The sequence below is a fragment of the Platalea leucorodia genome, assembly GCF_965183815.1.
Source record: "Platalea leucorodia genome assembly, chromosome: Z".
Taxonomy (NCBI): domain Eukaryota; kingdom Metazoa; phylum Chordata; class Aves; order Pelecaniformes; family Threskiornithidae; genus Platalea; species Platalea leucorodia.
In genome coordinates this window covers 86044406-86066884 of record NC_138858.1, presented here as the reverse complement: position 1 = coordinate 86066884, position 22479 = coordinate 86044406, and the positions used below count along the sequence as shown (strand labels likewise).

The 22479-nt window shown below is 39.5% G+C and overlaps 1 protein-coding gene across 4 annotated transcripts in view; it reads left to right on the top strand.

The window, feature by feature from the left end:
• Window positions 1-22479, top strand: part of ARB2A (ARB2 cotranscriptional regulator A) — a 267706-nt gene that overhangs the window by 141607 nt on the left and 103620 nt on the right. For 3 of the 4 annotated variants that reach the window (XM_082337420.1, XM_082337421.1, XM_082337419.1), the window contains one exon: window positions 14257-14376. The exons of the other annotated variant lie outside the window; for it this stretch is intronic. In XM_082337420.1, coding sequence (XP_082193546.1) covers window positions 14257-14376 — 120 coding nt within the window. The remainder of the gene's footprint in view (window positions 1-14256; window positions 14377-22479) is intronic. 4 annotated transcript variants of the gene reach the window in all.

Here is a 22479-nt window from a genome sequence, read left to right as displayed (position 1 = left end):
GTTCTTCTGCATAATCTTGTTCTTCAGTGCAGGATGGAGTCAGTCCTGCTTCTCTTTTCCTGTTTATGCACACTACATTCCCTGTCACCGAGCACTGGGACATTTCATGGCAATATGGGGATGTGGTGAGTTGACCTTGGCTGGCTGTCAGGTGCCCACCCAGCCACTCAATCACACCCCTCCTCAACTGGACAGGGGACAGAAAATATGACAAAAGGCTCGTAGGTTGAGATAAGGACAGGGAGATCATCCAGCAATTACCATCACAGGCAGAACAGACTTGACTCATTGAAATTAATTTAATTTATTGCCAATTAACAACAGAGCAGGATAATGAGAAATAACAAAAATCTTAAAGCACCTTCCCCCAACCCGTCCCTTCTTCCTGGGCTCAACTTCAGTCCAATTTCTCTACTCCTCTCTCTGAGTGGCATGGGGGTTGCAGTCAGTTCATCACACGTTGTCTGTGCTGCTCCTTCCTCCTCACACTCTTCCCCTGCTCCAGCGTGAAATTTTAAGCAGGAGGAGGTGCTCAATCACTAATGCTTCTATCTTCTTCGGATAAATTTTATGGGGTTTGCACCATCATTGATGAGCAAACTGGATTTTTTTTCAAGGAAGCTCTGGTAATGGGGTGTCATGGCAAAGCCCAGCAAACAGCTGAAATGGGATTTAGCATTTGTCAAATAAATTGCTAGGGTTTGTTAGGATTTTTGCCTATTTTCATCTTGATGTAAAGTTTTATAATAAACTCATGAAAACTTTGATAAGAAACATTGGAAGAGTAATCTGTAAGACAGACAATATGTGTGCATCATGATACAGAGAAGCTTAACAAAAGGAAATTAAAAGGTAGAATTATTTTTAAGTACAGCACAATAATGTGCAAGCCTCCAAAACTAAGTAAGGGTTTGAATGAGTGCAGGTTGCAGACGTTGAATCCATTTAATCCTTGTTTTAAAACATGTCAAACAAATGGTGTTGGCTAATAAAGGATTAAAATGGCATCAAGGACCATTTTTAAGAGTAAGAAAAGCTACCTCCATGTGTTCTTTGGAGGGTTTATTTTTCTTATCCCACCCACCAGCCCAGGCATCATAGGTTATATATTCTATAGAATATATGTATTATTCTCAAGATCCTCAGTTATCTCTGGAATGTCTGTTCTGTTATTGTTCAGTCTATAATCTCAATAAGACCCCCAATGTTTGGCCTGTGCCGCTGAGTTAGAAGATTGCTCCCAATTTTCCAGTTAGGTCAACCAAAAAAATTAAGATATGATAGAGGGTCAGTGGAAGAAATTCATATCAAAACAACTGCTCACCATGTCATTATGACAACCTGCTGTAACAAATGTGCTTCTGTTTTAACTTATGACAATTAATTGCTAAAAGTAATTTAATCTGACAGTGGCAAGATGTTGAAAGACTCGTGAAGATGTCATAAAAGCGACCTTTCTGCCCATGTGCAACCAAAAGCCATTTTTAACAAGGAGCCTCAAAAACAGTACAACTTCTTTTGTACTTTGTTAATTAGTTATTGATTTGAAACAATGCTCTGCCAAATATTGTCAGATTAGCTAGACGCCAGCAAGGTCACGGTGTGACAGTCTAGTCCTGATAATCTTATGGTGTATAAGAATTCTTTTTTCTCTGAACCTTTTGTTCTGATATCCTGAGAATTACATTTCCTGGCTTTAGCATTTGTGCTAATTTAAAATACAGCCAAGCTGTCTGTTATGTAGTTGGATGTTTTGAGTTGTTAAAAAATGACACTGCGTTAGAAGAAAATTGCTAGTGATATAATGTCTAATGATCTTCGGTGATGGCAATGCACTGCTGCTGCAATGCCAACGCCCTCGCTAATCTGAGTGGAAAAGAGCCTGCTTTAGTAAAATGGTCAGTGCGAGGGAGTCGCAGGGTTCAAGCCAGAGGTAAAACGAGCAAGTCCTGAGGTTGTTTAGCAACTCATCAGGATTAAAGATCATTTCCTAGCCTACATTATTGTGAAACAAAAATAACGGATGTGGGTCTGGATGGGAAAACTGAGAAGCAGGATTAAGGCTGGAATAGCTCAACATTCAACTTTTCGGATTATTGAAACAAGAACCAACGTAAAACACGAATCTGGATTTCAGATTGTGTTTGTCATCCGTTTGGATCATTATTTTATAAGCTAATGGCAGTTACTTCAAATACAATTAATTATAGTGCACGATGTATTAAGGCACTTCAGCAAATCTTTGTACATTAAATGAATAGTGTATCGGTTTACTTAAAGCACTGAGCACTTTGCTCTCTTTATTAGGAAAAATCAAATAGCTCTGAGCCTGTTAAATCTTTCTTTCACTTAAATAACTGCTCTTGAGTGTATGTAATAAGTAGAGACAAAGACGTCAAGAAGAAAAATACAGGGCGAAGCCTTTCTATTTAGTTTAACTCATGTAAGAGATATAAACTCTGTAACGGAGACTTTACAGCCTGGCTTTGTTCTGAAACCATAGCTGTTAATGAAAATACTAAGTTGTTGTTTTACTTAAATGTGTTGAAGTTTGTTAGATTCATTGTTTCCTGTGGTGGGCAAATCTGCATTTTTCTTGGCCAAAATGCTATTTTTCTTGCAATAGCATGGTTAAAAAAAAAAGTCTGTTTCTCATTACAACATATAAACAGATTGAAAGAACTGGAAAATAAAATAGTCTTTAAGTACTTTAGGAAATAGAAAAATAACACTTCTGCATGACTTCCATTAGGAGTTTTTGAATGTTTCAGATGCATTCGTTTCAAAAGAAATTGTTTTTAGTGTTTAGAAAAATGCATGTAATAATTTAAACAACTGGCATGATCTCTCTTTGTGTCTTGCAAAGATAATTCTTTTTGTAAAAGTATTGTATTCATTCTTATTTACTTGTCCCCTCAATTAATCTATCAATTGCCAGAAGCATGATTGGTAGGGAAGACAGCTGTGAAGGTACAACCTGATGGTTTGTTTTAGAAATGCTCTTTTGTTCCCTTAATATGATCACACAAAAGGCCATCTTTGGTGATGCTCGTTACGTTAGGTAGAAATATGTTGTGGGCAGAATCTCGATCCTTGAGATTAAAATGTCTGGAAAGAAAAAAGTATGAGGAGACATAAAAAAGGTGAATGTAAAATGTAGGGGTAAGTAGCAGTAGTATTGTACAGAAATGCAACTGCCCCAGTCTTTGGGTATTTTTAGCAATTGGAGTCTCTTTGGCCAAACTGCTGTAGTTGTTATTTAAATGAGAATATGTAAGTCCACCCGCAGAGGCTGGCAGATACCATGCTTGGAGCATCATGGCATGGAGATTTTCATGTGAACTGCACACAGGTATTTGTCAATAGCCATGGTACAACCGCGTAGACAGGACTGGTCTGAGGAATAGTTATTACACCTCCGGTCTGATGAGTTTCCCCATGCAGGATTTCCAAGCTGTTTGCCAGAAGATTCTGCTTCAAATTCAGTCTTCCTTCACCTGAAACCCTGCAAGTTATATGGAAAGGGGAAAAAATACCAAAAAAGCAAAAATCCAAAAGTCTGTCAGAGAGCTAAAAGGGAAATCAGTTACTTTTTTCTAAAGTAAAACTTCCTTTGATTCATTTCCCTCCTTCCTCCTATTCTCTTCTCCTGCACCCCTTTCCTCTTGGTGAGTCAGCAATGTTCTTGTCCCCAGAATAAAAAAGACAAATGTCATATTTGTGTTTATTTACATTCTTTTCTTAATGATAAAATAATTAGCTTAGATGACTCCTACTGTGTCTGTCAGTTTGGAAACAGTATGAACGATAAGGATACTGCAGATATTCAGGGGCAAGATCTGTTTTGAAGGACGCTTTTAAGTATTTAACTCTCCAGCACAACAGGGAGCAACTGGCCACTAAAAAAAAAACCCCAACCAGTCATTTAAAATACCAACCCCCAAGCTTTTGCTGGAGATGATAATTAAGAGCCACTGAGAAACTGATTTTTTCTGAATTTTTCTTCTTTTTGATCTCCTTTCCTGCACTTTGCCAGAAGATGGTTGGGTGGTGATGACAGGACATGCCAGACTCCAGCAGAAGTAATAACGGGAAAATCCAGACTGGAACAACAGCCTGACAAAGTTGTCTTACCCTGGCTGACAAGCAGATACTTTAACCAGGGAGATAGTGCTATAATAACTTTTGAGACTTAATTAATTTAGCCTGAGATCTGGGTTTTACTTTATAAACAGCAAACCCCTTCAAGTTACAAAGTGCCTTGAATTTCCTAATAAAAAGCTGAAGAAATACAGAGGACATTTGAATACAGTAGCAGAAAATACTCACCATGCAAAAACACTGAATCTTTGCTGCGTGGAGTCATTGCAGATTGAACAATGCAGGTAATGTTTGCTGCTTGCTTTGTTTATTTTTGCACAGATCTGCAGCCAAACTCACCGTGCTGGACTTTCAGTTCAAATGCAAATCTAAGAAATTTCATGTGCAACGTGAACATTTTAAAAATGTCCATATAATTCTTGTAACATCTGTGAGGTCCTGACACGGCTGCGCTCTGAAGACCTCCTGCGAAGATTTACATTTGCCAAAACTGAAATATAGTATTAGGTCAGCGAGGCATTAATGCAGCTGAGACTACTGGCACCTCTGTGAAGAAGAGCTGTGGGCGCTGACAGCTTCACTCCGTGGTTTCAGGCCATTGCTTGCCTGTGGAAATATTATAAATGAGGGCTTGGAGGCAGGTCCTGTGGCCAAGAGGGTGGAAAGAGGGTTTTGATTTTCAGGGTCAGCTTGTTCCTCACTGAGCAGAGGTGGTTGGAGACAGGAGGAGAGAGTGGGTTTGGGTTTCTTTTAATTCAGAAGTAGCTCTAGTTTATTGGTCAGGAGCTGTGTTAGTTGAATGCTTAGCTGGGAAAACTATTCTATGGCTTGGAGTTGCTTCATTTTTTCTCTTGTGTGCAACAAAGCTGGATATAAAGGTGAAAAGTAACTCCCTCTTGCTGCCCCAGGGCAGGTTAGGATCCAAGCTCCCTCCATTCCCACATATATATAGCATAGCTCTGAATTTTATTTCCTAACCACCATCACCAGGGAAAGCCCAGCTTGTGTCTGAAGTGGGAAAAGTGGGACAGGATCTGAAGTTGTCTTGGATGGTAATTGCGGTGGGAGCTGGGGAGAACAGGGGCCCCAGGGAGGAGCCAAAATATGAAATGTAAAAAACCTGGCTAGACAGTGTCAGTCCTGCATTAGCTAAAACTTGTAATTTTAAACCTAATCTCAGCAGTTGTGCTGTAGCAAAGCATGGGTATCACCACCTCCTCCCAAGCCAGCCCTTCATCCCCTTTGCACTGATGGTGACAGTTTAAATATTGTCTCAGTCTGCCAAATGCATTTTTGTTTTACATCTTTTATTTGGCTATTAGATATGCCAGATACTGCACATTTCATGTAATACTTATTCGTTTAGCAGGTCTGTCGAGATTGCCTGCTTTCCTGATAAATTGTCATGAGTTTTGGAGGTGGGACTACTCTCTAATTTAATACGATGTGTATTTAACTGCGATATGTAAGACTTCTGCTCTTCCTTTCTGCTGCTGACTGTGTACACACTTCTTTATTACTAGGGCTTCATAAGCAATATTGGGAACACTTCCATCACTGGCCCACTTCAGAAATAAAATAGGCACAAGAAATTACACAATCACCTCAAATAGATCTGGGAATAAGACTGAGATCTGTAATATGAAAAATGCAACCTTAAGTCACTTTGCCATATTGCTTTCTGACGGCATGTGCCAAATAATAACCTTGGCTATGCTATTTATATCTGTGACTCCAGGAATGACCAGACTTAGCTATTGTGATACCTGGCCTCTCTTTCTGTCTCAAAAGCAGCTGCTACCTACTGCCAGAGTATATATCTTGCCCCCATCTCAGAAAGTGTCCTTAAAAGATAATATAGGCTTTTTATTTCCCCAGTTATTCCTGTGAGGTAAGTGGAAGAGGCTGGCATTTTTACAACCAAAGGCTCTTGGTTTAATCCCTGCCAAGGTCATAAGTAAGGAAAAATACAATGTGACTGTTTCTGAATGCATATGAATACAGTTGCTGAATAAAATAACATCACTCACCAATAATGTATTTACATAATTTTACTGTTAAACCTTTGCAGATTCAATGCTCTGTGTTTCCATAGAGCTACGCCAAGTGTTGGTGACCATGAACCCTCTCTGCCACCTACACAGCTGATCAAATCCTACTGGGTTTTGTTGTTTTAATGTTGCAAAATATGCAAATAAAATCCATACAGAGCCCATAGAAGAAGGGAGGAAAGAAATATGTCCTTCATTCAAACTTTCAAGGCCAAAGCATCCATTGTTTAAGTGCCAGGTCCTGCACTTGGGTCACAACAACCCCATGCAGTGCTACAGGCCTGGGGAAGAGTGGCTGGAGAGCTGCCTGGCGGAAAAAGACCTAGGGGTGTTGGTCGACAGCCAGCTGAATATGAGCCAGCAGTGTGCCTAGGTGTCCAAGAAGGCTGATAGCATCCTGGCTTGTATCAGAAATAGTGTGGCCAGCAGGACCAGGGAACTGATCGTCCGCATGTACTCGGCACTGGTGAGGCCACACCTTGAGTACTGTGTTCAGTTTTGGGCCCCTCACTGGAAGAAGGACATCGAGGTGCTGGAGCGTGTCCAGAGGAGGGCAACGAAGCTGGTGAAGGGTCTGGAGCACAAGTCTTATGAGGAGCGGCTGAGGGAGCTGGGGTTGTTTAGCCTGGAAAACAGGAGGCCAAGGGGAGACCTTATCACTCTCTACAACTACCTGAAAGGGAGTAACAAGTGATAGGACAAGAGGAAATGGCCTCAAATTGCACCAGAGGAGGTTTAGATCTGATACTAGGAAAAATTTCTCCACCGAAAGGGTTGTCAAGCACTGGAACAGGCTGCCCAGGGAAGTGGTTGAGTCCCCATCCCTGGAGGTATTTAAAAGCTGTGTAGATGTGGTGCTTAGGGACATGGTTTAGTGGTGGACTTGGCAGTGCTACATTAGCAGTTGGACTTGCTGATCTTAAGGGTCTTTTCCAACGTAAACGATTCTATGATTCTGCGATTCTATGATTTTATCTCTTCCTCTCTTGTTTTCTCTTAAGTTGTCTCTTTCTCACTGAACTCAGGACACAGCAAATAAAATAACTCCCTTGACCCGCTGCTCAGTCTTCATTGTCCACGCTTCCCAGTGCTCCTAGCAGGACCTGCTAAACTGAATTTCAGATGCATGTTGTCAGGTTTAAGGTTTGTTACAAATTTGCCTCCACCACCAGTTTTGGTCTTGTGTCTTCTCCCCCAGTCACAGCTGCTTCGCCACTGTGATGATCTTGATGTTGTTACCCTCATCTACTTTCTTATGCAGCCTCCTTTTGTCACGTTTCATATAGCTGGACTCGCCCCAGTGTAGAAGGCAGTCCATCACCATCCTTCCTGAAAATCTCGTTATTTAAGAGTTCTGCAAAAGCCAACCCATCTTCATGTATATATATGTCCATATATGTAGCATACAGCCTAGTGTTACCCATTTCAGTAAGTAAAGCAGAAATACAATTCCTACTGTCAGTAAAATGTCCTCCTGCCTCCTGGGATCACCTCTTGGGCTGGAGTATGAAACATTTCAGAAATACCTGTGCAAGAGTTCTCTCAACTCTGTGATTAAAGTGGTAAAAAAAGATTTTCAGGTAAATGGGATGCTTCCTAATACACAAGAATTTTTCCATTAAAGATCAAATCTTGTTAAATGGCCTGAGCTAGGCACTTTGAAGTCCTGTCTTCAGGTACTCATGCTGCAGAAGAATATTAATGCAAGATCTTTGCTTCCACTTTTTTCCTGTTTTTGGTTTCTATTGTTTCCTCCTCTTCTGTGGTTGTAATACCGTAGCTGCTGTCTTTGGGGGAAAAAAATCACATGATGGCTGTTTTTTTGGCTTCTGTTCCAGCTTTCTTGCCTTCAAAGCCTGTTAGACCTTGTCCTGCACTGAGGTTTTGGAGCTGCTCTGGTGATAATAAACCATCATGTGGTTTCATTATGTTCCACTGTAATAAAACAGTTTTTTGTCTCATGTAAGGCAGATATTTGCAAAAGGAGTGAGGAAAATGCAGCAGGTGATGAGCATCCATTAGTACTCGTAAGGGTGCTGTTGGGGGAGGAAAAAGAGAGGTTCCTCCAGATTTATTTGGTACTTAATTAGGCGAGAGCTTTACAAATCCTGCCATGGCAGTAGCCTGGATTAAAATCTTCCCCATTCATTTGTCTTCAACATTCAGCACCCATGCCTTCTAGTTTCTGTAGACACATACATATATATATAAACTTCATTTTGAAAGTCTTGCTTTCTAGTCAAAGAATGTTTCCAGTGAAATCCATTTAATTTTTACTGGGTCCATTACCTAAGAATGCTGCAAAATGTGATGCTGGTGTGAGTCAAGTTATGATAATAAAGAATTGTATAGTAGCAGGGAACAAACTGTATCCCTTCGCTGTTTATTTCAGACCTCCAAACATACGATTTTCTCTTAAAAGAGCAAGATTTTTGTACAGAAAATACATCTTTTATTGTATGGAGAATACCCATGTTAGCCAGTTGCCACTAAAAACGCTGTTCCATCCTGGATTGTTTTAGTGACAAACTGCTACTTTTCTAAGTTATATTTTTATATTCATGTTATATATTATTTTTAATTTAATGATGTTTCAGAAGGGTTGGTGGGAAAAGTTTGCCTGCCCCAAGGCTCACTGAGGCAATAGGTCAAGCTGTACACAATTGCAAAGGTCCTGCTGGTGGGGAAGGACCTAACATCTCCAAGGAGGGATGGGAGACAGGAGACCTGAGCCTTCTCCATCTCTCTGCCTCCCAGCCAGTGAGTTGTTCTGTTCTCCCGTATTTAACACATATACCATACTTGTTTACAGTAGCTCATCGAGCTAGAAGGAGAAATTGTTTTGCTGTGATAAGCGGTAATTATAGAAACCACCTTCAAGTAAATTGTTAAAAAGCTATTCAGTTGTATGGCATATTTCCCTATTCATATGCATTTCACTTTTCACTTGTCGCAAGAAAATGTGGTTCCAACTCCTTGATTTAAAAAAACAAAGCAAAAGGAGAGAACTGTCACCGGAGCTTAAAACTAATTTGATTTTCTTAATTTGATTTTTTTGAGTTTTGATGAATCAGAAGTTTAAGATAGGATCTGAGCTGCTTCGCCCCAGTGAAATTTATAGTAGTTCAAGAACTCCAGCTGTTGCCCCATCTGTAACTTTCCAGCAACAGGTTACTTTAAAAAAAAAAACTAAAAAAAAAAAAAAAAAGTAAAATTTGGCATTGAAACAGGAAATATGTGAACCTGTCACAGTAAGCAGTCTCAAAGGGCAAGCTGCTTTGCAGGAGCTAATTAACCTTAGGAAATAATTACACAAATATGCAAATGTTGTTTAGATAATTCCATGTGTTATAAACTCAGGTAGTCCATCATAACTGCAGACCTTGCAATGTCTAGGTGTTAGAATCTGGCATAGTTGATAAGGCTTCGGTTGCTGCATCACTTCAGCTTGGTATTTAACAATGAATGACTGTGATATTACATTAGTAAATTCAACCTGTTTTTTGAATGCAACAGAACGTAACATCATATTCACTGTGTGCACGCTGCTTATCTGCATATTCCTAATGGCTCCAGCCATTAAAATGTTATATACCTCTCAACTCCAAACGCTAGCTTTATTGGAAAAAATGACAGACCAAAATCTGTGGTCCCTTACTCACTTTTTTGCACAATAGATGGCCTGAGAATTTACCCACAATCATTTTGGGTTTTCAGGGACTTAAAAACTATTACAGATAGAATTTTAAATCTGCAAGCCAGTTTTCTCAAAGCAAAACCTCTTATTAAAACAAGATGAGGAGCAGCATTTTATACAAGTGTGTTTCTGTTAGTGTTGCATAGACCCCAAGACAATGTAGTCATGGGCTGCCATTCTTGGTGTGAGGTCCCCCCAAAACTGAGCCCAGCTGGTCTAGGCTGGAGCAGCCCAGGATGTCCCTAACCCATGCCAGGACTTGAGTCGAGGCCGAGCAGATCAGCGACTGTCAACCTCTTCCGTACCACAAGCTGCCGCTTCAAGCAGCTGTAGGAGAGGTTCTGCCCTGGGATATTAAATGGCTTCATATATATGAGCAAGATGAATTTATTAATCATTGTCATATTATTTTCATAGACTGTACTATTAAACTATTTGATTAAACTTTTGATATTAAAATGAAAATCTCCATATGAACCATTTATGATCATTTTTTAAGCAATCGCTATTTTGGTTTAAAAAGTGAGGCATTTTTTATATATAGTTAAGAGATAGTGTTTAAAAAATACTGGGGAAAAAAAAAGTCTTTTATCACTAGAAAAAGGAATCTGTTCTTAAACCAGTAGTTGTGAATACTCATCTCTTCTACATGAAAAAAAAATTCATTCTATTTGCAAATGCTTGATGATCATTTCTCATTCAAAAGGAGTATGTCCATGTGACAAGAGCATCTTTTTCATTAGCCCCATGCAGGTGTCATTAACTGAATCAGAACCTAATATCTGGGTACTTGTATTCTATATTACTTTTATGGATGCCCCTTTTATAGCAAGTTCCAGAAATGTGTGCCTCCTCTAGCATTCAGGAAAAGGGATAAATAACATCAGCAATCTAAAATACCTCGGCAATACTTGTGTTAAATGATTTTAACCACCTTTATCTCCAAGGCAATCTTCAGTGGAATTTGCTGCATGCAAGTATGACAGGTGTGCAATATCTGATAGTCTCCGTAGCATTAGTAGTCACTGATGGCAAATGAGGTATATTCGCTCTATTTTTATCAGTGAAAAGGACTAAAATACAATAGTTATTAGGAAAAAAGACACAGACATCTTTTCATTTATTAGTGAATTAAAGGGTAAATCTTACTGATAGTATTCCATTAAAACCAGAGGCAGGTAGGATTTTGCATGATGGGAGCACAGGCAAGGGTCGTACCTCCGTCATACCACGGAGCTGGGGTGCCGGAGCAGAGTCAGAAGGTACCTGGTCTGAAGTAGCCCAACAATTGCCTCATTTTGGGTTACTGTGCATTGGTTAAGCGTCACACAGAGGCCTTTTCACATAACACAGGTCTCCATTTTTTTTATTTTATTTCTAATTATATATATTGGGCGGGAGGGAGATTTTCAGAGAGATGAAGACCCACAGCTATGACTTCCACACCTCTAAAAAATCAGACTGCTTATTTCGACATAGAATTACTGGTTACAGATGACCAACTTTCAGCAGCTGGAAATCTAAGTTCAACTTGCCCAGCACCTTTCCATCTCAGTCTGTTTCACAAATGAGAATGCATTCAGCCTCAGCTGCCTTCGGAGGCACACAGCGTGATTTCTCCACTCCTTTCTGTACAATCATATAGGTAATTATGTAAAGCATGACCAAGAGGCCCCCACTTTATCAAATATTTTAACAAGGTGGTATATAAGTGCATTGTATTTAGCTGCAATGAAAAGAAGGAAAGCAACAGCTGCCTGAAACTGTCACCTTTCATACTGAAACTGCAGTATCCAGCCTCATAATTTAACCCAGGCCAGGCAGAGGAGGTTAATCCCTGGGTCCTCATGGACCCAGCACAGTTTGAAATCCTAAGGAGACCGGCTGTATTCTGCAGTCAGCAGTGCCCGCTCCTGCAGCCAGATGTTTCTTGTATGGGCATGGCAATGGTTTATTCTCTGTCCGAGCTGTTTAAAATACGGGCTTGTTACAAGGGGAAAAAATAAGCAGATGCTCTGAAGAAAGAGATTTTCTTCTAAACATACACGACTCCTCCAAAGTCCTTCTCGTTTCTTACCTTGTTTAGCGTTTAGCAGAGTATGTACAGCAACACAGTTTATCCTGACATTTTATGGGTTTTTTTTTTCACCAGTAACAAAGGAAACGGTAGTTACAGTCTATATCTAACTTGTTCTAGCTCATTTCTTTTTGCTTTTGTAAAATCCTGTTGAGTCTTTGTACTGGACTGTGAAGCTGTGCATTTAATGATTTCATTTACTAGACCACTGGTTATACTTTAATTGGTTGAAGGTTTTTCAGGCTGACTTTCTGAATCCTTCAGAAGCTTCTTGCTGCTGTCTTAGTCTTGTGGAAGCCCTACAATTGTACGCTTTTCCCAGCAGCGTGTAGAATAATAAATACAAAATATCTGAAAATGCAATATTAACCAGAACCAACCTCTTCTTTTAGTCAAACCATTAAACCAGGGTTATGTACTTGTACAAAAATTGCTGTTACGAGAATTAATGGTAACATTGTTACTTAAAAACAAATATCTTCTGCATATTTAACTAAAATAAATCTTTTAGATAAGCTAGTCTTTTTAAAACTCTCCTGGTGTTTTAATGTGCCTTTTCCATATGTATAATAATTAGAGTACATCACTTTTCTGTAGGAAACTCCAGTTCAAGTTGTCCTTCAGCTTTATCTTAATAACTGGTCTGTCAATCATATTTTCTGTATGAAATTTCTTTTGAAAAACCTCCCTCTTTCCTCACAAAGGGAGGAGTCTTTACCTCCTTTACCTACCTGTACAATGAAATTTCAAAATAGGGTTGAAAGAAAATAAGGCCTTTCTCATGCTGAGGTGGTTTACTATAGTTGATACATAATTAGTTAAAACTATGTTCTGTCATAGTCAGTCAAGAGCAGAATCTGTCCAGGAGTAAGAAGAATACCTTCAATGCTTTTTGGCAAATTTGATAAATATGTTTTAATCGCTGCTACCTTAGAGAAAAAAATTTAAAAGCACATAATTGTTTTAAAAGCTTTGGGTCCAGATCCATAAAGATTTGTCACCATCTCACTCTTATTTAGGAAACCGGGCATGAGAATAGAAGTAAAAGCCTAAATCCACCACATTATTTAGTTGTCTGTCTTCTCATTGTTTTTAGACACTCGTAAGAGCTTAAATTCCCAAAACTGTGTTTCAGAGTGGGACTAAGACCCAAATCACTCCAGTGTTCTTGGTAAAGTTAAGGTAATTCACGCTGTAATTAGCATCTTCTGATTGCCAGTGGCTTTTGCTGGATTGTACTTTATTTTCCCCAAGGAACTGAGGCTCTTGTGGTCTGCGTCTGAGTCACCTAGGGGTATGAAGTTGTTGGTGGAGCAGAGCAAAGGAGAAAGGGATGCAAGTTTTAGGAAATGTCGTGACCTTGACTGATCAGCTCTTTCTGGCACAAGAGAGCCTGGAAAGAGCCTTCAGTGTTGTGCTAGAGAGGTGTGAAATCCTGGTGGGGCAGGGGAGCTAGCAGAGCATCTTACTCTTGTCACCTGGGACTAGACAGATTTGTACTTATGACTTGGACAACCTGAGAAATAAGTAAAATATAGAGGAGTACAGGGCTTTCCAAGAGCCTCTAAGGAAGAGGTGGGAATGCATAACGCCAATGTTTGAGGAGAGTGCACTAAAATCAGTGTAAATCACTCCAGTGCCTTCAGTGACTCTTACATTGACTGGCGTTCACAAATTCTTGTTCAATAATAAGAAAAAGCACTCCCCTAACTACCAGAGACTCCAAAGTAATGGCTAATGTATAAGCAGTCAAGAGGTGTTTTATCTGCACTGCATCTCATAGTCTGCAGTTGCAAAAAGTAGCATTTAGAAGAGTAGTTGCAAATGCCATAATTTTAATCTTTGGCAGATTTCCTTTGGCCCATAATATGAAAAAATTGTAAAGACTGAAATTATGTTTATATTGTTCCTGCTTGTTTTTATTTGTTTTATCAGACTAAGGCTTAACTACTTAAAACAAACCATCAGTGAACAAACACTTGACAAAGAGTTGTCAAAAGAATGAAAATCAACACAGTGGCTCATAATTTCTCTGAATGCCACTGTTTAGCTGAATTGCTATCATGGTATTTAGACAAAATTTTGCAGATGCATAATTTTTGTTGTATTTATTAAAATAAGCCACAATAAAGCAACAGTTTTACTGCCTTTAAATTGCAATCTTAAATTTCTTTTATTTAGACAAATGAATCTGTTCTTTTTTGACACTAGAGTATATTCATTTGAGGTTTGTTTTAACAAAACATCTTAACATATAGGAACACATTGCTTTTAGACAGAATTGCCAGTTTTTAAAAGGTAATTGTCATAAACATAATTTCTTTCTGCAGGATAATGGATCTCCTGAAGAACATGCAATTTATGTTTGGGACCATTTTATTTCCCAGTCAGCTGCAGAGAACGTGTTTTTTGTTGCTCACAGTTATGGTGGACTTGCCTTTGTAGAGTTGGTAAGTGTGACTTCTCCATTGCCTTCTTTCCTGAAGTCTTTCACAGATTTTCTAAATTCTTTGTGATCACCTTCTTGAAAGCATCTGTTTAGGAACAACTTTGAACCAATGGTCAGCTACAGATCTGTGAGGATTTCTTTGCAACTGGAAGGTCACTGCATTTTTCTCTGGTTTTGAGTTAGACAATAAGGTCCCAAGTGTGCACAAACCTGAAAGACTGTGGGAAAACAAAACGCATTGGATCCGCCTTGTCCAGGCTATGTACTGAAAGGCAGCACTCTGAGTTTCTGCTCTGGGGTGAAAAGACTGGAGGTGAAGACTGAGAACATATAAAAACAGTTTTAAAGCAAAATCACATTAACAAATGCACCTCTTTGGAACTGAACACGAGGGAAAATTTGGGGTTTTACTCAGTTTTGCAGGTTCTCCACAAAGGTCTGCAGAAGATGCTGGGAAGACTTTTTTGCCATTTATTAGGCTCTGGATAAACCCTGCAGTGATGTAAGGAGGGGAGGACTCCACTCAGTGTAAAGCTGCCCTACCCCTGATGCTGGGACTGCTGAACATCCAGTTTGTCACTCATTCACCCTTTTCTCTAACAGCAGATTTCTTGACCCCATCTGGTGTATGAAGTTGCCTGTTGAACTTGTATACCATTCTTTGAGTGTAACTATAGTCTCATCACTTAATGGTGAAATGCTGGTGTAATCAGGATGTGTTTTATTGAAGAAAACTAAAAAAAACTAAAGTCCTATTTATTGTGGAAACCTAAATTGCAGAACATTGCAATTGGTTTTATAGACACAGGAATCAGCAGATGTATACATTCATCTTCTGTCTGTAACACATTAGTTTAGTATAACTGAAAGTTAGTAAAAGTGGTTCCTGCCTGAACATAAGATGAATGCCTTAGTTAAGAAAAACCATGCATGAGTGCTTTGTTTTTAATCTTCTGCTCTAAGTAGCAAGAAGAATCCAAAGCAGGACTGCTTGTATTATTTTAAGTACTTAAGGTTTTAGTTAACCCTTTTCATTTGTAGAAATTAAGGACATTTAGATTTTCCCTGTGCTTCCAGAAGAATATTTCTAAAATACATATGACATGTACAGATTTGAGACTTGAGAACAGTTCAGCTGATCATTTTCCACAGGTATTTTATTACCAGGTCAATAAATAGTCTCAAAGCTAAATTTTTAAGAGACCAGATTAGTGAAGATGAATAATTCCTTCTATAACCACAAATTTGGGCAAGAAACAAGTTGCGTTGCGTGGGCCTGTTGCTACTCAGATGCAACAAAGGGTAGGGAGTATCTCTTCTGTCTTGGCTTTCCTGAGCTGTGATTTTCAGGTGTCCTGTGTTTCAGCCGAGGTTATTCTGGTGTGCCTCATCTGTCCAAAGTAAAGCGTTAGCAGCATTTCTGTAGGTTTTGTAAAGCCGTGTTGTTCGGGTTGCTGGATGCCTACAGATACATATACTTAGCACAGGGCGGGAATAAAAATCGACTGAAGACCTTTCTCAGTGTTTCCTAAACAAAGTGCTTATTCAAAGGAGGCTTGGAGAGTTTTTCCATCACATTTCAGTCAATGGCTTGAGGTGGCATGGGTAACAGATGACCAACATGTCATTCCCATTTTGCCTGTTTCTCTTGTCACACTGGTGGATATTTCTTCACTTTTGTTCTACTTTAATATGAAGCACACAGATGTTTCAGAACAAGACTTGACTTCTGACCTTGGGGCTTCCAGGGTCAGGGTGCTCAGGGCCTGTGAAATTATCACAAGCTGAGCTAAAGTTTTTATCCATCGCAGGAAGCAACCAGTAAGTAAGAAGTTAAAAAGGAGCTTTGTCAGAGAGACAAGATGGTCTCAGTAAGGGTCAGCTTCTGTAGTCTGCTATCTCTGCAGGAGACGCATGCCTGAGAGGAAGAATATAATATATAACCATTGGCACATCACATATCTGTCATGCAAAACTAGACCTGAGAAGTGTATTTAATGTAGCCCAATTGTTTTTTAAGAAATCAAAGGATATTAACACCTGGTTTTGGTAGAGGTGGTTTGATACCTGAGCTCCACTGAAAGCAGTTTAATTAAATAATGCATACACTGAAGCAAATATCATTAAAATAAACCCTGAACTATTTTACCACAATATTAATTTGTAAGATTTTATTTTGTTATGATCTTCTTTCTCTTCAACTTTATATCCATATGGCACTTAGTAATTGCAAAGAGCTCAAAAAAAAAGAAACAGAGCAGCTGATGGGCAATTACTGTCTTATGACAAATACATATTCGATCACTTCACTTTCTTTCCTGCTTTGTGTGGGGGAGATGATGAGGGTGATAGAGCAGCTACACCATATAGCAACTGTACCACCTCTACACTTGCTATGCAAGAATTTTGGGTCAACTGATTCATAAAATTATAGGTTACAGTAGTTATGGAGACCTGTTGCACAGCTGCTCCTCCTGCATCCATGCCTCTTACAGGAGAGTAGTGTGAAGCATAAGGCTTTAATTTGGAGTGAAGGTTTCTGCCTGGGCCCTTTGCATTTTATTGTGCCTGCAGGGAAAAAGAAAACAAGCAAAAAAGTCCAAAAACATTTGCGTTTTCAATGAATATCTTTTAAATTCACTTTGCGTGTTCAGTGCTGCAAGGTCTGTCCTGATCGTTAGCAATCATCTCAGTCACAGAGATTCCCCAGTTCATCACTTCGTCATGGTGCAAGGCTCTCAATGAAAACCTGACGCTCTGGTGTTAAGCAGAGAAACCCAACGAAACCTGATATTAAGCAAAGACTTATTCGTGGGTGTTCGTACCATTAGGTGGGAAGAGCTGCTGCTCTCGCGGGGCAGGGGGAGAAGTGTTCAGCCTTGCAAGGGCAGGACACATCCAGGTGCCCCTTCGTTTGCAGCTGCTAAAGGACCTGGCACAGGAAAAGCAGCTCTGCTGTGCCTTGTCCTTTCGGTCTGTAGGTTTCTGAAGTCCAGAGCTGGGATGTGAGCATGCTGTTTGGTGGGAAACTCAAAGTGAAAAGAGAGCAAATATGACCATTGTATGTGAAATTGGTATAAAAGGAGGAGCATTTTTGTTTACAAACCTTTGGTGGCCAAACCTGGTCTTCATTCCAAATTTTACCTCACCATAAAAATCAGGCTATGGTTTGGAAGTCCTTCATTAAACGAACCAGTAAAACTTGGCTGCAATTTTCAAATACATGCCACAGCAGCTAACATTTTATTGTTCTTTGCAGCTTTTTAATCTACATTTTTGCATGTCTGTGATTGCAAGATGTTAAGAAAAACAGGGTGAGTCTGTAATATCATGCTTGAATGCACAGAAACTCTTACCCAGTTACTGCAACGTGGGCACACAATTTCTGTACCTTGCTGGGTCATAGATTACTAGGGGAATAATTGAAAGTGATTGAACATGTGTGGGAAGTAAAATTCCACCAATAAATGTAATTAGTTGTATTGTTTATAGCTTGAATTACAAATGCTAATCATAAACCATATGCTAAAATGTATCTTAATATTTAGTAATTAAAACTTTGTGTAATTGTGGTTTGAAATTAAATGTGCATCTAATAATATCTACACGTAAATTACTTTTTGAATACACAGCACTAAAAATAGTTGTTGGGTCACTATGTTCTACTAATTACTGATTTTGAAAAACTCAAGCCGTGATTCATGAACACATCTCAGCTTCTTACTTCTGTTATCCCTTACACAGTGTAGTCGAGGATTTATTTTCAGAAGCAGCTTGCTGTAGTTGATGGTAAATTGTGGAACTTTCCCAACTCCTAGCTTATAATAATTTTATGAAATTTAACAGAAAGTGAGAATTTCAAGTTGATGGAGTCAATTTTATATTTAGTTTACAGAAAATAAGTTTCTGGTACAACGCCTCCTTTGCGTTTTTCTGCCAAATTTTGTGGGTTTACAATTATTTTGCTTTAAAAAGAATGTTTTCCCTTGTCATTGCCTGCATGAAAGACCTGCACAGGAGAAAAGATATATTGTGCCCCTGTGCCTACCTGAGTGTTGTGGCCATCCCCTGCAGATCTAATTACAGCATCAGGGCCTGGCTGCATGTAGAAGGGAAAGAAAGGGTGGTCCTAGGATGCTGGGTGACATGTAAAACTAGCCATGTCCATCATTGTAAAAAATACATAACAACTACTCATTTCGCAATCATGAGAAGAATTATTAAATCAAAGCTTTGAAAATTGTCAATTAGGTATTCAGTATCCTGAGATTTTAAAAAAAAAAAAAAAAAAAAAGATTTTGTGGAAGATTTCTCCTGTTTGCCCCCTGTATTCCTGAGACCTTAGGCTTTGCATTTTCAAGGGTTTCCTCAGCACCTTCTGAACCAGAATGTACCTTTTTTGTTTTAATTTTAGTTAAATAATATCTTTAAGAAAAAAACACCAAGTGTCATGGGAATCGTGACAAAATTGTGAGAATCAGTAGTGGTATCTCCAGCTTACAGCATTCATACTGCTGTAAAAATACAAAGCGCATGGGGGAATGTAATATAATTAAATTAGGAGAAGGGAAGTAGATTCATTGTCTTTGAGCAGATGAGAAACTATTCATTATGGTCTTTGCTGGCTAAAATGTTGGATGTGTATATTGACAATTTGCACAAAGGTGTAGATAAATGTGTGTGTACGTGTGTATTTTTAGGCAGCTTTGTTAAAATGAGAGCCCTTAAAACACACTGTTCAAATTACTGTATCCACTGATTCCATCAAAATCAGCCAATTTTGTCCATTTGAAATAATTTTAAGTCCATCATTTCGAGATACACTGTGCAATACGCTTCCACTTCATTTTGTTGTATTGTGCTGAGTACGGTGAGGACCTGACCCTGGCTAGAGCTGATAGGTGCCATAATAATAATGATGATAAACGGACACCTGCTGAGCTACCTGGGAGTCTCAAAGGCTGCATCAGTATTCTGGCACAGGCAAAATGCAATTTAAGAGCCTTAATGACTGGGCTGTGAACCTGTCATTAGCTTTTCATTAATTTAATTTCCTGAAATTTCAGATTGAATGGTTTGTTATATTTGCCTTTTTATTTATATGTACTTATATAAATATATCTATCTACTTATTTTTTATATTTAGTTTGGCTGAAGAGTTGATGAGCATAGAGCGGGTGTTGTGGATATGCAACTCTTAATTCCCCTGGCTGACGTATGAAATCGAAATACATCTACTGATGTCTGGCAGAAATAACACAAGATCTGTGATGGTTGTAGAAAGCACGGGAGAGAGCTGGAAGTAGAGAGCTGAGAAGCAAAACACCTTGGGAACAAGATCCATATTGTGAAGAAACAAAGCAAAATATCACTGCGCTTCAAGGCTTTGTGAGCATTAAACAAAAAAAAAAAAAAAAGGGACATTCTTTAAATGTTGAATGTCAGCTGGGAGAGCAGTATGGGATGCTGTCTTGTAGGTTTTTGGTTACTTGGGTTATATGTCCAGTCTTTGGACAAATCATCTCACCCAAGTCTACCTGGTTTAGGTCTCACCTTTTTGTGTATTGTACACTTACATTAGCATCTCTTTGAGTCAGGTCTGACTTAGGTAGGGACACTCAGAAAAACAAGTCTAAAAGTAAAAACAGGATCTTAATTCCATTTGGTTATTTATTTCAGCTATACTTTGTTGTGCTTCTTGGAAAAATGCTCGTTCATCTGAAAAAGGTCAAACAAGAAATGAGTGTGGACAAGAGGAGCTAATGGAGGAACAGCAGTGGGTTGTGTAAAAAGGGTTGGACAGGACTAGGGTCGCTAGCCTTGGGGCAAATTTATTTTAGTATTTCTGTTACTGACATGGGCACACAAAGAAGGTATGCGCTAATGAAACTGGCTCCTGGCATGAAGTGGTGAAGTCACCATTGGTATTCAGAAGGAGAATTTCTGCAGTAATAGAATTTAAAGGCAATAATACAAACTTTAGGACACAGGCATTGACTGGCTAGTCATCTGCATTTGTGTATGAAGAGTGATCTCTTCAGCAGGGAACAGCAGGGATGGAGAAGCCCTTTGACATGCAGCTTCATCGCTGATGGCTGTAAATGCATGACCCAATAACAACAAAAGAGCCACATATGATCCTGTGATTTGTTTGCTCTTTCTGTCCCAGGAAGGGAGATATTAATGCTGGCCAGCATGCTGGTGAGATTAATCTGAGATAATTTGAGACATTCAGGAAGATTAACTCAGTTTGGAAGAGATATGGTGAAGAGGCGTCAGTACGCTCAGAGCAATGGAGAGCCTATTTTACTAGAAATGATGAAGGATACGCAGGCATGCCGTGATGTGATGCCACATGGAGATGTCCTACCAACCGTAAGCACCAGAATCAATATAGCCGTAGGAACAGTACATACACCCTCCTGGCTTATCAGTCTTAATAAGAGCTGTGTAATCTGCTAATGCTCTTACATTAACTTTGGTAGCTATTGAAGAAGAAGGTGGTTCAGCATCTATTCTGTATTTCCTACAGAAGCAGAGTTTAAAAAGCATGACTTGTTCAGCCTGGCGAAGGAAAGCTTAGAGGGATTGGTAGCACTCTGCAAATACATCAGGAGAGTAAACAGCAGGGAGGGAGAGCTGTGTAAGCCAAAGAACAATGTTGGCACAGGAACAAATGGATTAAAACTGGTCATGAATAAATTTAGGGTGGAATTAGGTTTCTCACCATTGGATGAGGAAGGCCTGTTTGGGAACAGGACTGGTGCAAAGCTGCTACCCAGCGTGACCCACACATGGCAAGAGTTATGTGAGTAATTGGCTGGGACCATCGGTCCTTGGTATGACGCAGGAGTCCATGTTCCTGTGAAAGCCGGCGTGTGCAGGTGTGTGTTTTCAGCCACGAACAATTCGACCCAGTTTGGATGAATTTTTCTGGAGTCAGAACCTCTCTGACTCCAGGGTCAATCTGCTGGAAGTGCTGAGTTTGAACCAAAACCAGGTCAAACCCCCAAACACCAATGTTTGCAAACAACTTTTTTCCCTCCTTACTTGTGTTTGGAAGTAGTGGACTCGTTTTTGTTAATGCTTTCTGAAATGCACAAGCTTCCACTTGCAGTAGAAAGCAACAGGGATCACAGAACCCACAGTGGGGGGTTGCAGCAGTAAGGAAATTAAATGATGGATTCAGCAAAAAATACTGAAGTTTCTTAATACATGTCACTGCCTGCTGTACTGAGAGCAACTTCTTGATAGCATTTGGCTTTTACTGATATATACATACAAAAAGAGTGTGTGTGTGTACGTATATACACTTACATATATACACATAAATATATTTATATGCATATATTGGCCATTTTAACACAGAGCAGATAAACATTTTAGGCCACTCTCAGCCTAAATAAATAAGCTGACAAGTGTACACTGGCATCATTATTTCACTTGCTAGCATTTACTGTTACCATCCAGTTGCATTGCAGTAGCAATCACATAGTAGTGCCTTGTCCTGAAGAGCTTGCTGTCTGGAAGGCTCCTCTAACAGGAAGAGACAGACGAATGATGAGCGATTACCAAGCAGTTCAGAGCACCATAGCTGCATGTCCTTTTTCATTTTTTGGTGTTTTAGTTTAAATGCCATGTAGGCATCCCCTTCCTCAGTTCATCCCCAGCCCTCTTAGCCTTGCTACTGGGTAGGAGAAGAGGATGGCTGCAATGAAATGCCCAAGTGTTGGCCACTTCCAGAACAGGCTCATGTTTTGAATATTCATCCCTCCTCGTTACCTTGCTCTAGATAACTTGCTCAGCCTCATTACTTTTTGCTTCCTCTTAATCATTTGCTAATGTAATATCTCATGCTTCACTCAGCTCAGTCCATGGTCTGAGGCTAGCTGTACTTATGCCCCTTTCCCACTTCTTCCAAAAGGAGAAGGGCAATTTTTCATGGGCTGGAACAATATACCGAGTACTAATTGCCAGCACCACCCATCATTACTTTACATCTCATTGGCCCGTTGGTATTAATTTTCTAGTTTGACACCAAAGTTGGAATGCTAGTTATAAAGTGAACAAAGAACTGGAGATGGGTAAAAGTTAGGGTTACTTG